At 41.1% G+C, this 24,678-nt stretch overlaps 1 protein-coding gene across 13 annotated transcripts in view; it reads left to right on the top strand.

The window, feature by feature from the left end:
- OTOF (otoferlin) overlaps positions 1-24,678 on the top strand; it is a 2,911,272-nt gene that overhangs the window by 2,573,648 nt on the left and 312,946 nt on the right. For all 13 annotated transcript variants that reach the window (XM_044062838.1, XM_044062837.1, XM_044062844.1 and 10 more), the window contains one exon: positions 13,582-13,648. In XM_044062838.1, coding sequence (XP_043918773.1) covers positions 13,582-13,648 — 67 coding nt within the window. The remainder of the gene's footprint in view (positions 1-13,581; positions 13,649-24,678) is intronic.

The raw sequence follows: 24,678 nt of genomic DNA on the forward strand, positions 1-24,678 counted from the left end.
GGTGATGTGGGTATGCTAATGTGCTATGGAAAGTTAGGGGGAGATAGTGGCATTATGTTTGAGATGCATTTGTCTCTTAGTATGTCTGCTCTGTCCTCAGGGGGTGAGTAGGTATTGTTGTTATATATTATCTCTAAGCATTGCTGGGCTTTGCTTGTAAGGTTTCTGACATAACTGAAGAAGGCTTTGTGGTTGTTCTTAACATAAATGGTAATTTTTAATGTATTCTTTCTTTTAGAGGATTTTATTTTGTTTCTGAGTTCTTCTATGATCTTTTAGAGTTCTCTTCTAAATGATGGAGTATTATGTTTGCTCCTATGGCCTATACGTTTTTTTCTTATTATTGTATAATTTGTTTATATTGGGATTGACTACTGGAGTTTATTTCTGAACATGATATTGTATTTATTGTATTTATGTCTTGGGGGGGGGCTTATACCTCTATGTATACTTGAGGATGGGTTTAGAACATTTCCACAAATGTAGAATTATATAAAATAAGGCCATCAATGTGAGGGGATGTTTGAATTTCAGCAGGCCATCAGTTAGTTGGAGCAGGTTTGCTTTAGTGTAGTGTCTGAAGACAGAAGGTTTTTGTGGTAACTCAAGTTTTACATTCATAGTAAGTGTTATTGCACAGTGGTCATATTTGACCAGTGATATGGTAACCGCATGTTGAGTATATATTCAAACACAATTCATAGTTTCTTGTGAGTTCATAAACATTTTGACTCTTTGCAAAATTAAAACCTTGAAAAACATTTTGACATTAAGTTGGCATAATGTGGGTGACATTTATCCTTCTAAGCCATCATTCACTCATTGTTATGAAAATCTATTCTCACTTTTACCTTTTTAAATAGAAAGCAATTTTCAAAGAAAATTCCTTTATGTCCTATTTTGTAATTTTCAAGATATGTAGATCAAAGAAATTTGAGGTTGCCTGGCTGTGACCACTAGCCCTAAACAAAAACTGTGATAACATCTGTTAGTTTTAATATCATTCATCTGTTAAGCTGTCCATGCCAACTCCTCACTTATAAAAGAAAATTCAATCTGACCCTTCCTTTTCCTCTGGGACCATAATCACTCAATCATTTTCCTTTGAACTCTATCCTCTTGATCAGTTTGCTTTATTCATACAACTCCAGTTTCACTGACACACTGCTACTTAAACATCTTATTCTTCCACTGCAAATCTTCACTGATGTTAGAATGGTTGGCAATACCTCAACAACTTGAACATTTCTTTTTTTCACTTTTTCTGTAAAATGATCCAATTTAGGGTTAAGTTTTGGATCTCATACAAAGTCAAATCAAGCAATACCACTGGAGTCACTGGATTCAAATATTTTCTAGCTTTCACTGAGGGCAGCAGTTTCCCACTCACCATTCGGTATGAGGATGTCCATGAGTCCTTGCCTTTTGCCTGCTGTCATTATAAAGTTGGGAGGTTGGGATAATGGTTAAGGTGCTTAATTTACAGATGCAAGGTGCAGGGTTTGATTCTCACATGGGGTAGTTTGCTAGGTTTAAAATAGCCCACAAGAATACCAAGTGAGCTTCATTGTTAAGTCTTAATGATTTAGCTTCAGTATTCGATCAATTTACAGCACTTCATTCGTACCCGGTGAACCAGTCTCCCTTACCAGCACCATTGCTCATTGCTGAGCTCTACAGTCGTTAAATTATAAACTTTGGCGCTCATCTCATTTATTACGGCTGAAACTCTTCAGTCATCCTAAATGCCATAGACTATATGCTGTAGCTGTGCTTTCTGAATAAACGTTCCTCAGTCTTCCCTGGAAAAATTAAAATAAATAATATGCCCAACAACCTCAACCACTTTCAAATTGCATTTGTGTTTTACTTGTTAGGGTTTCCTGCTATACCCAAATTAGTATTCAAACATATGTTCATACATTTCATACAAGGCAATAAGTTGTAGTTGAAATCTGAGCTCACACTTTAAAAAAAGTATGTTCTTCATTTATGCTTTTGCTTGCATAAAGTGCCCAAATTCTTTGGAAATGTCTTACAGATATGTATTTGCTAATATAAGAATATTTCCAGGAGACTTTTGCAATACATTAGTCTTCCAAGGCAACAAGGTGTCCTTGACAGGGGTGTTTTAATTGCATAAACAAGCTGAGCCCTCCCTCCCAGTCATATGCACTGGTACCTTTGCCAAAGCCAAGTAAAGATCCACATTACCTTCTCACTAAACTTGGATTATAAATTATACATGGGTATTTGGGCCTCCAGACTGAAAAAAACATATACCTCACTTTGCTCACCTGTATCAAGCAGACTGAGAAAAAAAATATGTATATGCGTGTGTGTGGTCTAGTATTCTACAGATTGCCTTACTGATGCAGGAATTCACAAGAGATTCTTAAAAGTGGGGATGTTTGTACCCTGCATGATGAAAATGATTTTGACATAGTCAGTGGTCCTCATCCTTTTTTGCATCCTTCAGTTTTATAACTTACCAGAAAAAATATATACCCTTGAGAATCCCTATAATAGATCTCTTCTGCAATCAGACATGACTCTTTTATTTCAATGAGATTCATGATAAACCAGGAAGTCTGCCAGTGCTGTTCTGATACCACATTATTCTTTATTCTGGCTTTTGAACCTCCTGACATTGATTTTAAGGGAAAATGTCTCAGCAATCACAACCTTTTTCTCTCCCTCTCTCTCTCTTGATTGGTCTGTGGAATGTGTTGCCCTCGTTATAGGTTCCTTGGGTCTTTCTAAGCTTACAATCAAAGCTCAAAGGAAACCATCAAGAAGGTCAACCATAACATCCAGTACTGATGGGAGATTAATAGTGTCCCCATTGGTTTACACTGAAAACTTTGAAACTGCATCGGTCGACTGGCATGTGGTCGACTTGAAGTTTTCAAGTCAGCAGAATGTTGAACCAAAATGTATGGACTACACTACAGCAAATGGGTAGAGTAGTTCGAGCATTTGGGTGTGACATTGTGCCGGGAGATTGCTGTTCAGTAAGGAACAGGGAATTGGCCCATTTCCTCACTGTAGTGCAATCTCGGAGTTGGTATATTTAATGTGCAGGGGGGTGTGGGGGGTACAGGGGGTAGTAGCCCCACTGCAAAATTGTAGAATTAACGTACCATTGACTGTAGTGTTTAACGGTATGTTAATATGTGTAGCAGGAGGTGAGTGATGTCACCTCCTTCAACATGGAATACATCGAACCACAGTTGTCGATGTAGTCATTTCACTTTGGTTTACTTTTCAGCATTCTGGAGTCAGCATTCCGGCTCGACATTCTAAACGATCGATCGAAGTGGATTCGAAATACCAATAGTAAACCCTTCCCCATTAAGTAACATTGGTTTCAATCCTATCTCAGTGGTAGACAGCAGGCTGTCCTATGGCAGAGCAAACTATCCACCCTTTTACCCATCACCCTCAGAGTACCACAAGGCTCCATACTAGGTAGACTATTATTTTCCATTTTCATCAATGATTTGTATAAGGTCATCCCAAATACAACATACATTCAATTTGCGGATGACTCCACTTTCGTATGCTCTGACACTTCACCTACAGAGTTGCAGATTCTATCCCAAAATACTTTTAAACACAGTTGAAAATTGGCACCTTAACCGTTGTCTCATGTTAAATCCTAATAAAACTAAACTGCTGCTTTTCTCACCCACTCGCAGGTCTACCCTATGACCTTTACATTAAAATCCAACAACGGCACCATTATTTCCCCAGATTCCTCAACCAAACTCTTAGGAGTTATAATAGATAATAACCTTAAGTTTGATCTGCATATCAATAAAACTATTAAAACAGTTAATAAAAAACTTGGCTCACTGTATAGGATCAAGCCCTTCCTAACGCCATTAGCCAGAACTGTAATTGCTCATACACATCTACTCTCCACCCTCCTCTATGCTTCCCATCTATTTACAAACCTCAGCAAAACTGAACTTAATAAACTTTCTAACAGCTACAATCACATTGCTAGATTTGCTACAGATGCAGCCTACGGAACTCATCACTGTCATAACCTAAATCTACGAGGATGGCTTGAACTGCCTAACCTACTTCAGGTTAACCAACTAATAGCTGCACACAAGATCCTCTACCAACCAGATAATACATCCATACTTAAAAACCTCATCACCCCCTACAGTAACCTTAGTGCACTTCATTCATCTGAAAGACTACTAGTTCAAACCCAAAAATCCAACAACACAGACAGAGAATCTCTATTTGCTAACTCTGTTGACAAAACTTGGAATTCTCTTCCTGCTAATATTACATCTGAACTCTCTCTACCTCAGTTCAAGAAAAGTCTGATTCAATACTTTAAAAAACGATGGCTCTGTCCTTGTCCTAACCCAGACTAACTCTAACCATCACTCATACCTCTCAACCATACTGAATGTCTCGGTTTTCCCCGTTTTTTGAGGCCAAATAATGGGGTGCCACGTTTCCCAAGTGGCCCCCCCTTAATTTCCAAATTCCCAGCCTTCTGAATTTCCCAACTTTTTTTTTGTTTGTTTTTGTTTATTTTTCTGGACTGATGTCATCACGTGGAGGTGTACACAGTGACATCAGTCCGTTGAGCCTATCGGAATTCTGCTCTGGGCCGTGACATGGTGAGTTTGCAAGAGGGGCAGGAAGCCGGAACATGAACACTGGCCTGCTTCCGCATTTATCCATTCAAGCTGCTTCTACTGTGGGCTGTGAGGTTTACAAGAGGGCCGGGAACATTTATTTCCATTTAAGCTGCTTCTACTCTGGGCCGAGGAGCGGGAACATGAGCACTGAGCTGCTTCCATATTTATTTCTATTCAATCTGCTGCTTGCTTCTACATTCCGTTCCATGAGTTGCTTTACTTCCATTCAAGCTGGCTGCTGCTTCTACATTCTGTTTCTTTCATTCCAGCCAGGTAACGCACTTTACAAAATCCATCAAGGACAGTGTTTTAATTTCCATCTGAGTGTATATACTGCTGCTATTCAGAAGTTGTCCGCAATTTGAATTGCGTTTGTGTGTGTGTGTGTGTGTGTGTGTGTGTGTGTGTGTGTGTGTGTGTGTGTCTGTGTGTCTGTGTGTGTGTGTGTGTGTGTGTGTGTGTGTGTGTGTGTGTGTGTGTGTGTGTGTGTGTGTGTGTGTCTGTGTGTGTGTCTGTGTGTGTGTGTGTGTGTGTGTGTGTGTGTGTGTGTGTGTGTGTGTGTGTGTGTGTGTGTGTGTGTGTGTGTGTGTGTGTGTGTGTGTGTGTGTGTGTGTGCGTGTGTGTGTGTGTGTGTGTGTGTGTGTGTGAGATGTGTTCATGTGCATGAGCATGTTTGTCTATATCTATACCTATATCTAAATCTATATCTATATATAGCTCATTGCACAGAGAACAAAAATAACAGGACTAACAGTTTTGTTGCTTTAAGAAAAAAAAATATATGAAGCATGTAATTAAAACTGTTCTGTTACTACCTTTAGGTTAAAGCTTAGGAAAATAAGCCATGTTCTGTCATCTGTGTTGCTTACAGAGAAAAAGAGATAGCCTACAATTGTAATTCATCTGCTTCTGCCTTTAGGGTATACATGAGGAAAGTAAGCCATGTTCTGTTTATGCTGTTGCCTTAAAGCTAAGGAAATTAGGCATTGTTCTTCATCTGCCTTTATGATTAAAGCCAGAAATGTTCCATTTTGTATTTCATTATTAACTAAACACTGGCAGCTATATTTCAAACATAAACTGACTCTAAAGTTGTTTTATTTTGAAAGAAAGACTTGGATTCCATCATTCCAGCCTGTGTGTGTGTATGTATAATGCCCCAGATAGACATACCTGGTGGTTAGATTTACTCAGGCTCAAACCCTGTACCTTAGGTACAAGAGGCAAGAGCCTGAGTTCTCTACCCATACCACCACTTACTTGAAGGAGTTCTTCTAGCTCTCAACAGTACAACTTTTTACATAATGTCTGGAATGTGTTTGGCTCATACTTTTGGTTGGTTCCTCTTAAAGAAGGGTAGCACAGCGTTAGTGTTGTTGCCTTACAGCAAGAGGTTCTCTGGTTCAATTCCTGGCTGAAGTGCCTTCTGTGTGGAGGAGTTATAGCTCTCAAATGTCTGGAATGTGTTTGGCTCATACCTTTGGTCTGTTCCTCTTAAAATTTGGATAGTGCAGTGGTAGTGTTCTTGCCTCACAGCAAGAGGTTTTATGGTTCAATTCTTGGCTGAAGTGCCTTCTGTGTGGAGTCTGCATGTCTTCCCTGACTTTGTGTAGGTTTCCTCTGGGTGCTCCGGTTTCCTCCCACAATACAAAGATATGCATCTGAAGCATTTCTCCCCAGGCCTCTGATGAAAATTAGCTTTGTTCTAAGTTGGACTTTCCCAGTAAACAAATGTTAAAAAACATAAATTGTATTTTATTCTGTCAAATCAGTGCGAAATGAATTCACAAAATAATGATAGCCATTTAAGTTTGTCTTACCATCTTTTATGAAACACATGGTAACACAATATTTTATTCTAGCAACTTTCTAAAATTATACAAGCAATGTTTAAAATGTGTGTCCCCAGTTTGCCATCCATTCCCTATTGAAATATTATTGGTTTATCATTTTTTTAATGTAACAGAGACAATTTATTTTTCAGGGCAACAGGCACTTTACTTGTAGATGAAACAATATAAATATGAAAATATAAAAATATAAAGTTGTTTGCTAGCAGCAACTTAGTTACAGATCTCTAACATGGAATTTAGATGACTTTTACTTCTGCAGACTGCAGAGATTGTGCATATTTACTGATGTGGATTGTAGAAGGTTGAGTAGACTTTATGATGGAAATGTTCTGAATTGGGCAGTTTTGTCATTATTGGTTCATGCATTTTGTTTCATTCCTTACTGGAAAAATGCTCAAAAAATAAATTTAAAATGTGCCCTAACAAGTGTGTTGTATTGTATAAGGACTATGATAAAGTCAGGAAGGTGTATCAAAGAACACATGTATGTTTCTTGTTTTATGTGCAAGGGGCCTAGTATGATTTGAAAACAGCCCAAAGTTAATCTTTATCCACCACTGGCCAGATGCATTTTATTTGGATGTGAGTTTTTCAGTGCTGTTTCAATGCATGTGAGTTTCAAGGGCCAAGATGTTTTAATGCTAAGTCTATTCTCATTGTGAGGCTGTATTGCTTTGGTTAGCAGCTGTCTTAGTGTTTGTGGCTTATACTATAAAATGTAAAATAAAATCCAAATAATCATTGTAGAAGTAAATCAATATGCACATTAGTGTTTATGGTAAATGGGATGGAATAGCCAGGTAATGGGGCATTGGAATGGCTGCAGGGGGACTCTAGTGCCATATTTTGATTGTCTGTCCTTCAATTTGTATTTGAAAGTTGGTATCCCACAATTCCATCGGAGTGAGCAGGGTTGCATAATTATATATGCAAATTTTGTTAATCAGCATACAGATTTGTACCTATTTTCATGGGCCTTTGTCCAGATTTTTGATGATTCTAGGTTAAGAGGTCTGCCATCACTCGTGTGCACATGGAGGACTTCTGCCTACACTTTGTTTCTTAACTTATATATCCTATGATCTCCTTGGATCTACTACCAGGTTAGCCTACTAGGCATGCATTACCCTATCATTCTTAAAAAGACAGTCTAGAATTTTCCATCTGAGTAAAAATATAATAATTTGCATATCTGTTTGTTGTTGTTTGTTTGCATCTGTGTACACATCTTTTTATTTGTGTTTATTTTGTGTTTTAAACTGTAAAAATGTAACAGTTTGTTGAATGTGTTTTTTGGAGCTTTTCTCCCCAGACCTCCACTGAAAATGGACATGCAGTTAGTCAGACTATCCCGGTAAACAAATGTAAAATAAATAAATAAATAACTTTCTCCACTTATCCCTGGTGAAAATTTGTGATCATCTAGCCAGTCATCAAGACTGTTTTTAAAAGTTGCTAGGGAAGTACTCTGTTTGATAGATAAGGGCAGCATGCTCCAGAAATGGGGGATATGATGGGTTAAGTGTCTATCGTGTAATTTACTATTGTTGATGTGATAGTGCAGGTTTAGGTCTATAGAACATGTTTACTTTACCAATTGCTATAGTGAAGTGAAAGAGTTCAGAGTGCTGAATTGTTCACTGCACAAAAAGCTAAGCAAAGATCACCCATCAGGAGTCTGTATGACACTGGATAGATGGGCATAGCTTATAGTCTGCCAGAGTACTGTGGTATGAGATATTTTGTGAGGAAACAGTAAGGCCTCTCAATCTGGTTCAGGTGCCTGGTGAGGTACATGTTGAACATACATTATATTCAATGATGAGCCTAATTAGGAATGAATAAAGTGGGACTATAACTTCTTCAGACCTTAAGGGTATAACAGGAAGCATAATCTCTGCAAGATAAAGGTATTTTTCTAACCAAAATGGAGATGTGGTAGTCAAAGGAGTGTCTATCGACACATGTACCCAAGTCCCTATACAGTAAGCAGTACTTATATTAGATTTTATCAATGGAAACTATATTGCATTTCTTGGTATTGAGGGTAAGCCTATGATTAATACATTAAGGATTTGTTTGGTCCAGCCTTTCCAGAATTTGATTGCCTAAATGGGATTAGATAACTGCTAAAGTTTGCAATTATCAACAAACTTGCTTAGCCACAGTAGTTTGAAATTTGCTTTTATGTCACAGAAATGTATACCAAAGAGGTGGAGACCAAGGACAGACCCTTGTGGGCTACTACTAGTAACATTTCTCTGTCTGGAGCAATTACCCCGGACCTTAATGGCATGGGTTCTGTCAAACAGCCAAATCTCAGTCCAGCAAACTATGTATGGGGTCATGTTGACTTGGGAGAGTTTGTCAATAATCCAAACATGTGATAGCATACAAAGCATTGGCAAGGACCAGGTCAGCAGTGTGGATTGTATGCCCCTTATCTGTGGCCTCAGTAACCCTTTCAAATAACTCAACTGTCGTTTACAAAGCTGAACTAGTGTTTATCTAGGAATATAAGGGCAACTATATTATTGTTTATTAGTTTAGCTATAATCCATTCCATAACATTGCAAATAATACTTGTGAGACTAATAGGCTTTTGTAGATGATTAAGCTGCAACTCAAAGGAACCCATGGTCACTATTGCTGAGATATAGCAGTAAATACAGGATTCTGACCATTTCACTAGATGCAAAATACAATTTTATAATTCCCTGGCTTTGGCTCATCATGTCCATGTGTCTCTAGCAATTAAAATCCGGTTAAACTTTACTTAGAGAGTTCTGGAATTTGCTGATTACTGATATCAAATTGTAGCATTTATCCAAACCATAATGATAATTCACTGAATTCCTGGTATGCTGGATTAATCCCAATTAAACACAAAAATGATTGATTTCAACAACTGGATAAGTTTCTGGTGTCATTCTAAGGGGATCCAGTATCTGTCTGCCTGGGATGACATGATTGACAGACCTCAATGCTTTGCCAGAGATGGCCTGCATCTGTCACCCCTGGGCTTCCGGATACTGGCTAAGGCTCTTGCCACCACTATAGTACCTTTTTTAGGCAGTATTCCAAAGACCAAATTACCACCATAACAGCAACAAACAAATGCAATCTGAGGGTCATGCTGCTCAACCCTAGAAGTCTAAATCTCAAAATGCACTCACAAAGAAGCACTCCTTAAGATGGAGAACATCGACATTTGTGCTGTAACAAAGACCTGGCTCAAGGCAGCAAAAAGCACCCTTGCACTACCAGGCTATAACTCATTCCACACCTTTCGGCCCCAGAACTTGGACCGAAGCTCCAAAGGTGGTGATGTTTCCATATTCATAAGGGATGCGCAAACGTCCAGACTGGTAGCCCAGCATAATGCATCTGAGATACTTCAGGTGCAGCTATCATTGGGTAAGACAGTGATTCAGGTCGTAACCTGCTATAGGTCCCCAACCATGTCCCAAGACTTACACTCCATGTTTGTAAGCACCCTGGAGAATATCAGGGTCCAACCTAACTCTCTAAAACTGGGCAACTTCAACTATCCCTCCATTAACTGGGAAAACTACACTTGCCCAACGCTTTCTGAAATTCATTAATTCCAATGCCCTGGACCAGCTCGTTCGTACCCCCACTAGAGGTAGCAACATCCTTGACCTGATCATTACTAACATGGGCGACCATTGCTCTACATCAATAGTCAACTCCTCCCTGGTTAGATCCAACCACAAACTAATCACCTTGGAAATCCACATCCCTGCCAACCCCACACCTCCACAAATGTAACCACCATAAAAAACTTCTCCAAAGCTAACTTTGGGCTCCTAAAAACAGAGGTGGCTAACTTCATGGCACCCATGCAAATGGAAAATAGTTGCATGACCTCAGAATCATACACCAATGCACTGTACAAACATGTACACAAATACATGGATCTCGCCATACCCAATATAACCAAGACGCTCTTCTCAAAAAAAAAGGAAGGCAATCTGGTGGTCCCCTGCCATAAACAAACTCTACAACAGAAGGAAGAAACTGATGTAGAATAAGGTGAAGTCTCAAGACTGGAAAAACTCCTTTATCAGCCTCAACAAAAGGATGAGATCCCTCATCAAATCCTCTAAAGCTAGCTATGAAAACAGAGTTGCAGCAGATAGTAAAGACAACTATAAGGCCTTCTATAGTTATGTAAAAAAATCTCCACGGCAATACCCAGATTTGCTCTGAGCTACTGCACAATGGTACCTCCTATACCGAGCCAACAGATATTGCCAATATACTGGCCGACAGATTCAGTGTCAACTTTACCCCTCTCCCCCCCAAAGGACCAATCACAATACCAGTAGATTGCCAGGCACCGAGTATTACTGCTGCACAAGTTAAAACAGTACTGTCCAAGGCCAAGAATACAGATTTTATGGGACCTGACAATATCCCCGGCTGTGTTCTACATGGACTAAAGAGTGAACAGGCACCTCAGCTGTGTGCCCTGTTCAATCACAGCCTCACCTCAGGCTTTGTCCCTACTGAATGGTGCACTGCTACAGTCATCTCTCTCCACAAGGGAGGAGCGACTAAAAACCCTGGGTACTATAGCCTCATTAGCCTGACAAGTCTGATATGCAAAGCTATGGAATGCATCATCATGGACCTAATAAACAAGGATGTAGGGAATCTCCAAATTCTGGCTCCTACACAGTTTGGTTTTGTGAAGGGTAGATCATGCCTGCTCAACTTGGTCGACTTCTTTGAGTCAGTCACCAGAGCTGTGGGTGAAAGCAAGGTGGTTCAAACAGCCTACCTTGATCTGACCAAGGCCTTTGATACCATTCCCCACTCAGGAATCATAGAAAAACTCACTAAGCTAGGCATCAACCCCTATATCACTAGGTGGGTTGCAAACTGGCTTGCATATAGAACCCACAGTGTGAAAGTAGCTGACTCGAAGTCAGACTGTCGACCAGTCACGAGTGGGATCCCAGAGGTTTCGGTCCTGGGTCCTCTCCTGTTTGGTATCTACTTCTCTGAAGTCCAGGCCAACACAAAGGGACTCTGGCTGACAAAGTTCGGAGATGATTGCAAGTTGGGAGCTATTATTAACTCCCCAAGCAATGTTGACATCCTACAGAAAGGCCTCAATGAGATCAATGACTGGTGCCAGAACCATGGCCTTAAGCTCAATGCCAAAAAATGTGTCATCATCCCCCTTGGGAAAAACCCAGTTCCCTTGAATTACCACATCGATGGTAGTCCACTGAATACAGAAGGCATTATAAGAGATCTCAGAACACAGGTTGACAGCAACCCTCTTTTGACCACCACATCGCCACTGTGGCCAAAAAGTCTTATGTGGCACATCTCATTATTAAGGGTTTTTCATCCAGGAAGGAATAGGTCATTGTCTCCCTCAACTGTTCCCTCATTAGGCCAATCATAGAGTACAATGCCACATTTGGCATGTACCTCACTAGACACCTGCAACAACTGGGGAGGCCACAAAAGTACCTCACAAAGTGGATCCTAGGCCTTAAACATTTGTCCTATATGGACAGACTCAAAAAAACCCAACTATTCTCTGTCTCATATCACCTACTTAGAGGCAATCTCTGCTTGACTTACAAAGCTATGTCTGACCCAGCTCTGTTAGAAATGCTACATCTAAAGAAATCCCAATCCCTCCACACCATACTCTCCAGAGACCTCAACCTCATTGTTACAATCAACAGAACATGCTGGAGGGACAGGGTTATAACCCAGAGACTGCCTATGCTATGGAATAGACTTCCCATACATGTCAAGCAGAGCACCTCACTGGAGCAATCTTGATGAGTGAATGGGAAATAGAAAATTCACCCCGGGGATCACTCCAGTGGCCCTACTCGACAGAGGCACTAGAAACTAAGGTCGGGTGGCACAATGCCAGGATAATCCCATGGGCTAAGCTTGTAAAAGCTCCAAGGCCATTAGCCTAGTACACACCTATGAACCTATGAACCTATCATTTTACTTAAAATAAACATTTGCCCCAAGATGTGTATTCTGCAAACTCTACCTCATTACATAGTTCTGCAAACCCTTATCCAATAGAATTGTTAGCTGGGCCACATCAGGTCAAATAATTTTAATGAAAGTACATCATATGTCACAGTAGAGAGGAGTGCTAGTTATCCCCTGCCTTAACTTAGGATATCAGTCCTGCATTATAGGTTCATAGGGAGGAACTAGGCTATCTGCCCAAAGACATTTATAAGCCTAGCCAGAATGTGTTGGCTTTTGCTGCCCCCTTAGATTAGTTCCCTGTGCCTCTGTCCAGCAGAGCCACTGAAGTGATCCTGGGGGTAAACGTTCTGTTTCCCATCCACTCGTCAAGGTTTCTCTTGAAGAGTGTTAGTGAGGAGCTCTGCCTAATGTAGATTGGAATCTTGTTCCAAAGCATGGGAAGTCTCTGGGACAGGAATCTATCCCTCCAGCATGTCCTATTTATTTTTGTGGTGAGGTTTAGATCCTTAGAGCATGTGGCTCGAGGGGATATGGTTTTCTTTAGGTGGAACATGTCCATCAATTCTGGGTTGGACATGGCCTTGTATGTCAGGCAGAGATCACCTCTGAGTAGGCAGTATGCAACTGAGTACAGCTGGAGTTTCTTCAGTCGAGCTGCATAGGGCCTCTGTTTGAGGCCAGTGATCCTTATAAGATTGTTATTCCTTTTGTGGCAACAGTCAGATGGAAACCCTGTAAAAGTAAAACATGCATGCACTTTGCTTCCATTGTTACTTTCTCCAGCAAGAGGTTCTATTCCATTAACCCAACGTAGCTGTTAATAATGGTCATGGCAATCAACCTGCAGAAGCACCTCCCCTTACTTAGTACATAACAGTATGCAAACAACCCTACACGACTCATATAAAGAGCTTGCTGGAGCTACTACTTTGTCTAAAGTTTTTTTTTTTTTTTTTTTTTTTAATTTGCTCTTCTGGATAAACTTGAGAGTTACATTGCAAAACTGTAAAGGTGCATTCACTGGTATAAATGTATTGTGTTAATCTTTCCAGCATCTTCGACAACAAGAGGCCGCAGCTGCTGAAGCTGAAGAAAAAGATGACTTGGACACTGCAGACGGTAATAATTACACAAATAGAAAATATCTATCTATTAAGGTGCATCTTTGTAAGTATGAATTGAAATATTACTGCTGTGTATGTTGAACCCCTGTATACTAAATAAAATGCAATGCTTTATTTTCTTTTATTTTATTTTATTGTACAGGGTGTACAAAAGACCTTGCCAAATCTGTCCATTCGCTAATATAGACATATACTTGTCAGACTGAAAAAGCCTGTGTCATACCTGACTAGACTGCAATATAGTCAGATATAAGCATCCCCTACCCGATAGTTCCTTGGAGCCAGTACTGGGACTGGCAGATACCATCTTAATATCCACTTTTAGTTATTTCCTTTCAAGATTAAAATAAACCTATAAAATACAAGAGAGAGTAAGGACAAAGTCATTAAAGTATAGTTGCAGGTATGTATAAGGAAATAAATTAAATAACTGTGTCAGTAGATTTTAATTGTGGTAAAGATTATATCAATTGCAACACAATTTCTGAGCCTAGACAATAGGTGTATCCTTTAAGTATAAAATAACGTAAATAACTGTGGCCAAAACTGTAAATGCACTGACATTTCTTTCTGCAAAGCTGCTGTATTGAAGACTGTTTTGAGGTCAGAATTCCATAAAAAGGGAACGCTATAGGAAATGTTTCTTTCATATTTATTAAATGTAGTGACCATAACAGTGCAACATTATTTTTCTCCTTCTAAATGATGAGAAAGTGACATGTTCAACATAATTTCTTAGCTGCTAAATGTTGGAAAACAGTGGCAGCACTAACTGGCCTTTCTTCAGGCCTGCAAAATTGCCAGTATGTAGGAGGCATTTACAGCGCAGTTGTACGAAAGATATTCATCCAGCCATTGCTGACAAACTGACAAACTTCAATGTCAGGTCAAAGTTTCACTAGAAAAAGATGAGAATGAACTTTGATTCAGTTCCATAAACATGTTCGCATATAGGCCTTGGCCATATGGGCTGTATGTTATAGACAGCTGCAACACAAAAAAGTACTGGTAGCAACCACACTGAGGGTATGGGTGATGCAAATGACTGCCACAGAATATGCAAATATAGGAAAACAACATGGCAGAGTGATTCAGAGATGTATAAAATGCATATGCTGCACACCCTCACTCACCTTGATTAAGTGCCATCATTTGCAGAGTTCAGGACAGCAGTTGCATTTGGTATAGGAGCTGCAGCAGTTTAACTGCATACGTTGGCAGCCACCCCTGGAGTCAGTGCTGGCAATGATGTTATGTGTCACAGTTGCCCTCACCAATGGTGATGGAACACTCAACAGCTCACATATCATCATCCAACAGATAATCAATTGCTTTGAAGCTGACAGGAATACAATATGGGACCTAGTCAAACTGTGTCACACCTGAACAGAAGTGAAGAGTATTCATGGTATGCCTATTCCTATGCTCACGAAAGTATATGCAACATTAACCATACTAGCTACAGGGACCTTCCAGTGACCCATGGGAGAATGCTTAGTATATTGCAGACCTATGTCTCATGAATACATAACCAGTACCTCACTATCTTGCTACAGTATATGGAGCAGCATATCTGGTACCCAAGGGCACCATATGAGAACCAACAGCATGATGGCATTCTGTGAGATTGTAGATTTCCCTTGGGTCCTTAGCACCATATTTTGCATCCATGCTGCTATTAAGTTTCCAGCTGCTCCAGAGGGCCAGGGATACATAAATAGGAAGGGATACAATTTCCTGAACTGTCAAGTGGTCTGCAATGCCAAGGCAGCATCTACAATGTGTCTGTGCACCACCTAGGCACTTTACTTGCTTCAGACATATGGCATAAGTCCAATCTATGCCAGTGGCTCCTGCAAGAGGACTTCCCATGTGGTCACCTGATTGGTAGGTACCCCCACAGGATAGCTAAAAAGGACCATACATGCAGGTAGCATGCATGCATGCTGGGACTACTAGGAGCTTGCTACATATAATGCTGTGTCTTGACTGCTGCAGACAAGGTCAGATGTGCCCTTGAGCTATGTATTTTGACCCCCCTATTAGCAGCTCACAATGGCAGAAATGCTATTTAACATAGCCCACATCAAGGCATGGAATTGTATGAAGTGAGTCTTATGACTGATAAAGACGTACTCTTCTGTGGTTAGACACCTCTAATGGCACCCTACAATATAGCCTGGAGATATAAAACAAAAGCTTTTTAATGTGCAGCATCTTATCATGATCCTGCGTAAGCAGGCAGTACAAGATGACATCATCATGTCACGACAAACCATAACTTATGCAGCAGCAGCAGTAGCAGGGCAGGGAGAAGAAACAGTAGAAGATAAAGGAGAAGTAGAGCTATAACTGTAGCAGTGATGGATGAGTTACACTACACTGGCGAAGAAGTGGTGTCTGGTCCACATCTATGAGATTTCACAGCTCGGAATAATATGATGCCCACTGTAACATACAGGCTATGCACCCAATACTTTATCTAGCCACACTTTAAATCAGATATCAACAAACCTACACAGTTTAAGGGGTGGACAGAGCATGGTCATCATTATTTGCCTAATTTAGGAGGACACAGTGGCATTGAGAGGATAGGGCATGGGAGGTAAATGATGTACCTATACATTCTGGGAGATTGATTTTGTGTCAGGGATCACATCCTCCAGTGTTGGGATTGAAGTATTACCAGAGGGCCTTTGATGATTTGCTCTGTGATAGCTAACCATGTCAAGGCTAAAGATGTTGCCTGGCAAGAATGGGGTTCAACTTTGGGGTTTTATGGGCCATCCTAATGACACTCCATAACTGGATTCTAAGGAGCACTTCTGAGCATAACCAAAGGTAGCAGGCCATGTGTCAGTATGTGTTCTGTATCTGATGATGTGAGACAACATGTACACATCCCCCTTGGTGCGGACCATCCCAAGGCCAGGGATACTGTGACTAGTGGAGACAGATTTCAGCGCAATTGTAATACATGGCACTGAAGCACCTATAGAGGCAACATTTGTCACCAGTGACATCAGTAGCAGTATCAGCTCATTGTGTCAGTACTCCATGTCATTGTGTAGTTAGTGCTGTGCATAGAAACTGTTTGCAGCTAGATCATTAACATACACAATTGCTGGTTGACTCATGTGCATATTAAGGACATTATGGGAGTTATGGTAGCATTGAACCCCTCTACATTGCTCACTCATGTTGTGTATGTGCACATAAGAGGGCAGTGAAGCCATGTACAGAGCAGTGGCCTCCACAGCTGCTTGTGTACCCTTACCCCCTGGAGTGTTGCAGGCAGTGCCACTGTGTTATTACATCATACCACCTTCATAGCACCATCATCATCACCCATAGCAGTCCTGCCAACATAAATTCTGTTTTGCCCCTGTCTGCTGGACTATATACCAGTGGAATATGTGAACACATGAAACACATGACAACAGTGTGAGCAGAAAGGTATATAGTTGTACTCACTCCATGTAGCCTGCATATATCTACTATACTGTGTACCAGATAGACTGTTGAGCAGGATGTTGCTCTTGCCAGCCATAGGCTCCTGCAGAGGTTCTTACAGGACAGAGATGTGGGTTGCCAATTCTACTTCATGCATTCATATATGTCACACAATAGCAGTAAGGTCAATACTAACCTGGTACATCACCTACTCCTGCATCTAAACCACCACTTCACATGAGGGTCCGAGTGTCCTGTCTAGCAAGCAACACTAAAAACTCTTCACACTCTGTCAGCCACTTCATTGCTTGTGGCCCATCGCTATGGTACTCCTCTCCATCATAATGTCATTTTTGCATCTTGCTTTGTATGGGAGGTCAATAGCTGTGACCTTTCTTTATAACTGTCTTCATAACTGTTGTAAGGACATATTATGATCTCCCATGGCATTCATATCCTGCACTATGTCCTGCCGGATCTGCTACATGACCTAGTGGTCTGCATCAACTTTGCAGGTGCATACCATGCAGTGGAGGACCCACTGTAGCACATCATTCTCCAGGTGTGTGAACCTCTCCAGGCATTGCCTCCCCTGGGTGGCCATAGCCATACTCATGCTGCCGTGGACAAAGCTTGTCATTATTTGTTGCATGTGTTTGCCTACATCATGCATGTGCTATGTTCCATGGCCTACTCTCACTAAATCCTTATGGGTATTTCCTGCAGTTATGATGTTTGGCACCAGTATATGGTACTATGCCCTGCAAGTATCCAGGGCTTTAACAATCCCCCACCATTTATATGTCACTGTATCTCATGCAGTATCCAATGTGCCCTCCAGTCACCTACAAGTAAACACAACAATATCATGTGATTATTGGGGTGGACATGCATGTGACATGTGTGGGCATCTGTGTTCCTCTGAACCCAGATGCATTTTTGTGACTATATGCTATGTTACCACCATTGTGTGCCAAGTCTGAGATGGGATATCAATATATGCCCCCCCTTGCATATATGTAAGTTACACAAACTCTGCATTGCCTTTCCATCCCCCTGAAAGGCACTACAAATATTGCAAGGGGTGCAGCAGCTACATTACCAGTCTAGTTTTCCTTCCTTCTCGCTGTAGTGCTCCACATTGAAAGCACATTCAGAGTTTTCTATGTTCCAGAGTGATCTCATGCAAGATAACAGCACTTTATATCTTGCTAAAGTAGGCCAGTTAGCAAAGCAGTAATGCTAATGACACATAGATAAGATCCTCCAAAGCTAGCTACGAAAACAAAATCGCCACTAAATCCAAGGACAACCACAAAGCATTCTATAGCTATGTCAAGAATCTAGATGGCATCACCCAGATCTGCTCTGAGTTACAGCACAAAGGCATGAAAATTACAAAACCAAATGATATTGCCAACATCCTGGCAGATCAGTTCAGTGCTACCTTTACCCCCCTCTCACCCCCTAAAGGGCCCATATCTATACAGGAAGAATGCAGAGTCCCTGTAATCACAGCTACGCAGGTAAAAGCTGCACTCTCTAAAGCCAAAAACACAGCACCCATGGGACCGGACAACATCCCAGGCTACGTTTTACATGAACTTCAGAACGAACTGGCTCCCCACTTAAGCACCATGTTCAATAATAGCCTCACATCAGGCTTTTTGCCCACTGAAGGGTGCACAGCAACAGTTATCCCACTCCACAAAGGGGGAGCCACCCCTGATCCCGGGAACTATCAACCTATTAGCCTGACGAGCCTGGTCTGCAAGGCCATGGAATGTATCATCATGGAACTCATAAACAAAGACATTGGTAACCTCCAAACTCTGGATCCCACCCAGTTCAGGTTTGTGGAAAGGCAGATCATGCCTCCTGAACCTGATTAACTTCTTTTGAGGCAGTCACCAAAGCCGTGGATGAGGGTAAGGTGGTTCACACAGCCTATCTTGACCTCACCAAGGCTTTCGACACCATCCCCCATTCTGGAATTATAGCTAAACTCACTAAACTAGGTATAAATCCCTATGTCACAAGATAGGTTGCCAACTGGCTCACTGACAGAACCCACACTGTAAAAGTTGCAGACTCCAAATCTGACCTCAAGGCAATGAAAAATGGAGTGCCACAGAGTTCCGTCCTGGGACCTCTCCTGTTTGGTATCTACTTCTCTGACGTACAGGCTAACACAGAAGGCCTCTGGCTGATGAAGTTTGCAGATGACTGCAAACTAGGAGCCATAGTCAGGTCCCCAAATGATGTGGACATCCTACAGAAGGGTCTCACTGAGACAGATGCCTGGTGTCAGAGCCATGGCCTCAAGCTCAATGCCAAAAAGTGCAGTGTCATCCCCTTTGGTAAAAACTCTGTACCCATAAACTACCACATAGGCAGCAATCTACTTAACACCAAATGCGTGATAAGAGACCTTGGGACCCAGGTGGACAGTAGTCTCTCCTTTGATAGTCACATCGCCACAGTAGTCAGGAAGTCCTTCTACATGGCACACCTCATCAAAAAAGGGTTCTCATCCAGGAAAAAAGAGGTCATTGTTCCCCTCTACTCGTCACTCATTAGACCCATTATAGAGTACAACGCCCCTTTTGGAATGTACCTCACAAGACATCATAAGACATCTGCAGCAGCTGGAAAGGCCACAGAAGTACCTCACAAAGAGAATTACAGGCCTCAAACAAATGCCCTACACTGACCGCCTCAAAAAACTCCAGCTTTACTCCGTAGCATACCGCCTACTCCAAGGTGATCTCTGCCTACCATATAAAGCTATGTCAAACCTAGAGCTGTTGGACATGCTACACCTAAAGAAATCACAATCCCTCCAAGCTACACGCTCTAGCGACCTAAACCTTGTCACCACAATAAACAGGACATGCTGGAGGGATAGATTCCTGTCCCGGAGACTTCCTATACTCTGGAACAAGTTACCCATCTATGTCAAGCAAAGTTCTTCATTAGCAGTCTTCAAGAAAAATCTTGATGAGTGGATGGGAAATAGGAAATACACCCCGGGAATCACTTCTGTGTCTCTGCTGGACAGTGGCACAGGAAAATAACTTTCTTGGGTGGCGTAAGCTATGGTACCTTGCTGGCTAGGCTTACATAGGCCCTTGGGCTGATACCCTAGTACCTACCTATGAACCTATGAACCTATGAATAGTAATGATCTCTATAAATTGTTTAGATTGGGCACTGTGCTATCCGTATCTAATGATGTGTAGCTGCATGTAGTGTGTTGCATGATGTATGTAATGTATATGCACATTTACCAGTCCAGGGAGCCTGCACAGAACTGTGCCACAGTGCAGTTTTCCATTGTACAGCACATGATTTAGCAACATGCATCCATGCTCATGGAGATAATGCATTGCTCATCTAATAGTCTTAGTGAGTGGCCACAGCTGCATCTTCCAGAGGGAGCAGCAGGGCTCCTGTATAGTATGCTAGGGAAAGAAGGATGTTTATGTTCTTACTGCACAGAAACCTTAAGAAATACCTGCTAGGATAGTATAATAGCCCCTTTAAAAAGGTCGGTGCCTGATCTGGTCTGGCACAGAAGTTGTCTGATGCCACAGACATCACTCATACACTGCAACAGTGCAGCATTGGGAAACAGAGGTTTAGGAGATGTAGCTAGAAATGTACTGAAGGTATTTTTTTTGTTCTCTGCCATTTTTTTGCCCATTGCATAATGTATTGTCCACCTGCACTTAAGAATATTCTTCCTTTCTTTCACAGCTCCTGAAGAACATTATTTAAATATAACTGAGTGCTGTAGAAGGCAGGAGTGCCTCATTAGTCAACAGGGTGTGGGTGTGCTGTATAGTCTTCCAGTGCCCATATGCAATGTTATTCATGTTATTGTGGGTCTTATCATCTTCTTCTCATTATGCCTCCTGTATTCAGGTCTAACTGAGTCAGAGAGAGTTATGTGTCTGCATTCACCTCAGTTTCCACCAGTCACAGTGGCTGCTTCTTGGTCACCATGACCCTCTCTGTCTTCTTCACAAGGGGATTGAGGATTTGATTTCTGCAGTTGACATGGAGAGTTCAGTAGGGTCTTCTGTTTCACACTGTCAGCAGGGTGAAGCCTCTTTTTCTGAAACCAGACAGGGGGATTTATCTGTGGTGACACAGTGGCAGTTATGGAGGCTAACAATTGCTGGAGTGCACTGGCAGCTGGATGCCTGCATCAGCAGCATGTTCATACTTCGTAGATTCATAGTCACCAGGAATACAGTCCAGGAGACCATTGAGGAGTCTAACCCAAATTCCCAATTGCCCCAAGGCACTGTCTAATTAAGTGACTTACTCAAGATTACACAGTAGGCAAATGAATGCTAAGAGAATCAAACCCTCTGTGACTTGAAATAGCTGGTTAATAGCTCATAGCCTAAATCCTCTGCCCTAACTGCCAGACTGCACCAAATTCCCCATGTCTCCTTCTCCCCCCCCCCCACCTTGTGAATGTGAGATAGAGGGCAATGGTGACATATCAGCAGCTACAGTGGCTGGCAGAGACTGGAGCGAATGTAGCCACACCACTTCCTCTGACTCAGTTGGGCCTATATGTAGCACACACACAATGTCATGCTTCCTGAAGTGGCTTGATGACTTCCTTAGCCAGCAGGCCCTGGCCATCAGGCCATGGGAGGAGCACCCATCTTATGACAACAACTCAATAGTGTGATGCCTGTGGTTGTTGCCTTGTGGGCTGGTCTGGCAGACTCCCATGAGAGAAGCCCACTCTATCCCCATCTGGGGGCAACCTTTCTCTTCTGTGCTATTGCTCATAGCATGTCCATTCACCAGCTCTCCCAATCAGCACTAGTATACCCTCTGCCCATCTGTGTCCACCCACTGCCCACACCAATTTTTGTATGTTCCCCGTCCCTGTCTGTCTGCCCCCACTACCTTCCTTTTTTTCTCTATTCTGCCTAAAGCTGTACGTTTAACTTTCTGTTTTAACCTTCTAAATTTGAAAATGGAATCTATAGCATAAAAATATCCCTCCTTCCCTCTGAACCTCTGTTCCTTATAGAGCTCAGCCTTGTTTTCTGCATGTTCCCACTGCTTGCTCTACCCCCCTTCCTGCTATCCTAGCTACACTTTTTCCTCTCTATATATCTGAAGACTAGGTTGTGCATGTTGGTATGCCCACACATAATGCCATTCCTACAGCTTTGTGTAGTGATGTGGTTGTATGCTGTAGTCTATCAGCACTGGCATTGTATGGTGCTACACATACAGCTTTGCTAGAGAGGGATGATTTTCTTATGACATCATACATGTTGCTCATGAGATGTATGGTAGCACTGCTTCTTTATCTTGCTGTCGTACTTTACTACTTGTTAACGCTGCCTGTCTGCTTTATTATGTGCATCTGTGCTCAGAATGCTGGCACTATCCCTGGCCAACTACATCAATAATTAACTTTCAACCACTTCTACATTGAGATACCTCACCTTCAATATTGCACAACCCTGTGCGCACCTTTATGAATCCCACTCCTGAATTGTTACAAACTTTCATAAAAAATGTTGTGCCATCTTTTGCCGAGATTAGAGGATGGTAGAATAATCCTTGACTGTGTTGAATTAATTAAAATCTGAACCCCATATTACTATTATCCACTCCCTGAAGATATTGTGTAGGCACAGCTTCAAACACATAAACCTACCCAAAGTTGAAACATGAACTCCAACAACATTATTATGGCAAATGTTATACCATAAAATCCTTGACAAAAAAAATAAATAAAAAAAAATTACACCTCTTAAACTATTGCTTGCAAAAGACAACACATAAGAAAGAAATAGAAAAAATATCAATATTTTAATACTAAGACTTTAAAATAATATTAATAAAAATTTGTAGCTTTATTCCCAAAGATTTAGTTTCCTTTGAATATGAGCTGTCCATATAAATACACACTCCCAGTAAAGTAAATAGGAACAGAATATTATATGTACTTTGTGTGATGCATTTCCTGTACTGTTCTGAGAGTAATTATTTGTCTTGAAGGAAGACCTCTGCTTTTAGATGTCATTACCTGCTTCATATATTTCCTTGTGTAACTCTCAGCTGCTGTGATTTAAGTGTGCTACTTTGATTATTGCCTCCAGTAAGCCATGGTGGTGCAGCGGTAGCGTTTTTGCCTCACAGCAAGAGGTTCTCCTGTTCAGTTCTCAGCAGGAGTGCCTTCTGTATGGAGTCTGCATGTCCTCCCTGCGGTTGAGTGGCGTTTGAAAGACATACGTAGAATGGGCGTGCCTTCATTGAAGGTTGGGCGTTGAGCTGGCACCTCAGCACCTTAAAAATCTACTGCCAATCATTAGCGGACAGGAGTTCCGCTGTGGCAATCCCTAACCGGGAAAAGCCGAAAGAAGAACAACAACAACTTTGATTATTGCCTCCAGGTTCATATCTGCTTTAAAAGATTTGATGGCTATGTTAATATTCTCATGGATTTTTATATTTCCAGCTGTGTTGTACCTACAGTTTATAGTTCTATTACTGTACAAAATAAGAAAGTAATTTACTTTCTGATCTTCTGCAATGATTTTTTTGAAGGATCGTGTTATGATTTTTAATGACTGTAGGCTGGGAGTAATACCTCCATCGGAAGTCCAATGATCCCTGCTATATGACATTATGGTCTTCTGCTAAGAAGTAACTGTGATGCCAAAAGGGACAGTGTATGAAGTTACAAATGTCAGATATTTGAAATCCCTTAGACAGATACTGCATTTTCAACAATATCCTAAAAATAAATAAAGCAGATTAAACATGCATGTATCTCTATTAAATTATAATGTATGTCCAAATAATCTAATAGAAGTTTATTCTAGTGAAAAACAAACATGTATTTAACACAAAAGTATATATATGTGCACCTCACTGATAACAGGACTGAATACCAGACAATCTAAAAGCCTAAAACAGTAGCTAGAATGTCTCTGATTTTATATATTGGGGAACTACACAGCACAATAAATGTAGTCTTAAAAGTAAAGTAGGACTGTTTGTTACTACATATGATTTAACTGTTGTAATGTTTAATGGAAACCCTCAATCCTTCCCATGTGCTGATGTGTCAGTGGTGTAGTGCTGTTCCTGGAATGTGCTGCCTGAAGCCCATCTGCATTGACAGCCCATTATAGTGTGTACCTTGTGTCTGGCATGACTCATCCATTCCCATTGATGTACATTGTGTGTGTTGTTCTCCTCTTCCATTCACATCAGAATGGCAATTCTGCTATGAAAGTTGGCATCAAGAACACAAAGAAAACAACATAATCAACGGACTAGCAGAAAAATATAGAGAACATAAAATGTAAAATTAAAGCTTGTTAAACTGAGATCTTACAAAGGGTAGACATAATAATTTTGCAGTTACTGAGTATTAAGAAGAAATGCCAGGGATTTTGATCTAAGGCAAGGATAATGAAATATATACATTGTATCATGAAAAATATACTTTCAGTATAGCTCAGACATTGTCTCATTTCTGTAACATGATTGTAACGTGCAAAACTAGAATATGTGATT

Source organism: Protopterus annectens, chromosome 2.part1 (genome assembly GCF_019279795.1).
Source record: "Protopterus annectens isolate FY-2018-M chromosome 2.part1, PAN1.0, whole genome shotgun sequence".
Lineage (NCBI taxonomy): Eukaryota > Metazoa > Chordata > Ceratodontiformes > Protopteridae > Protopterus > Protopterus annectens.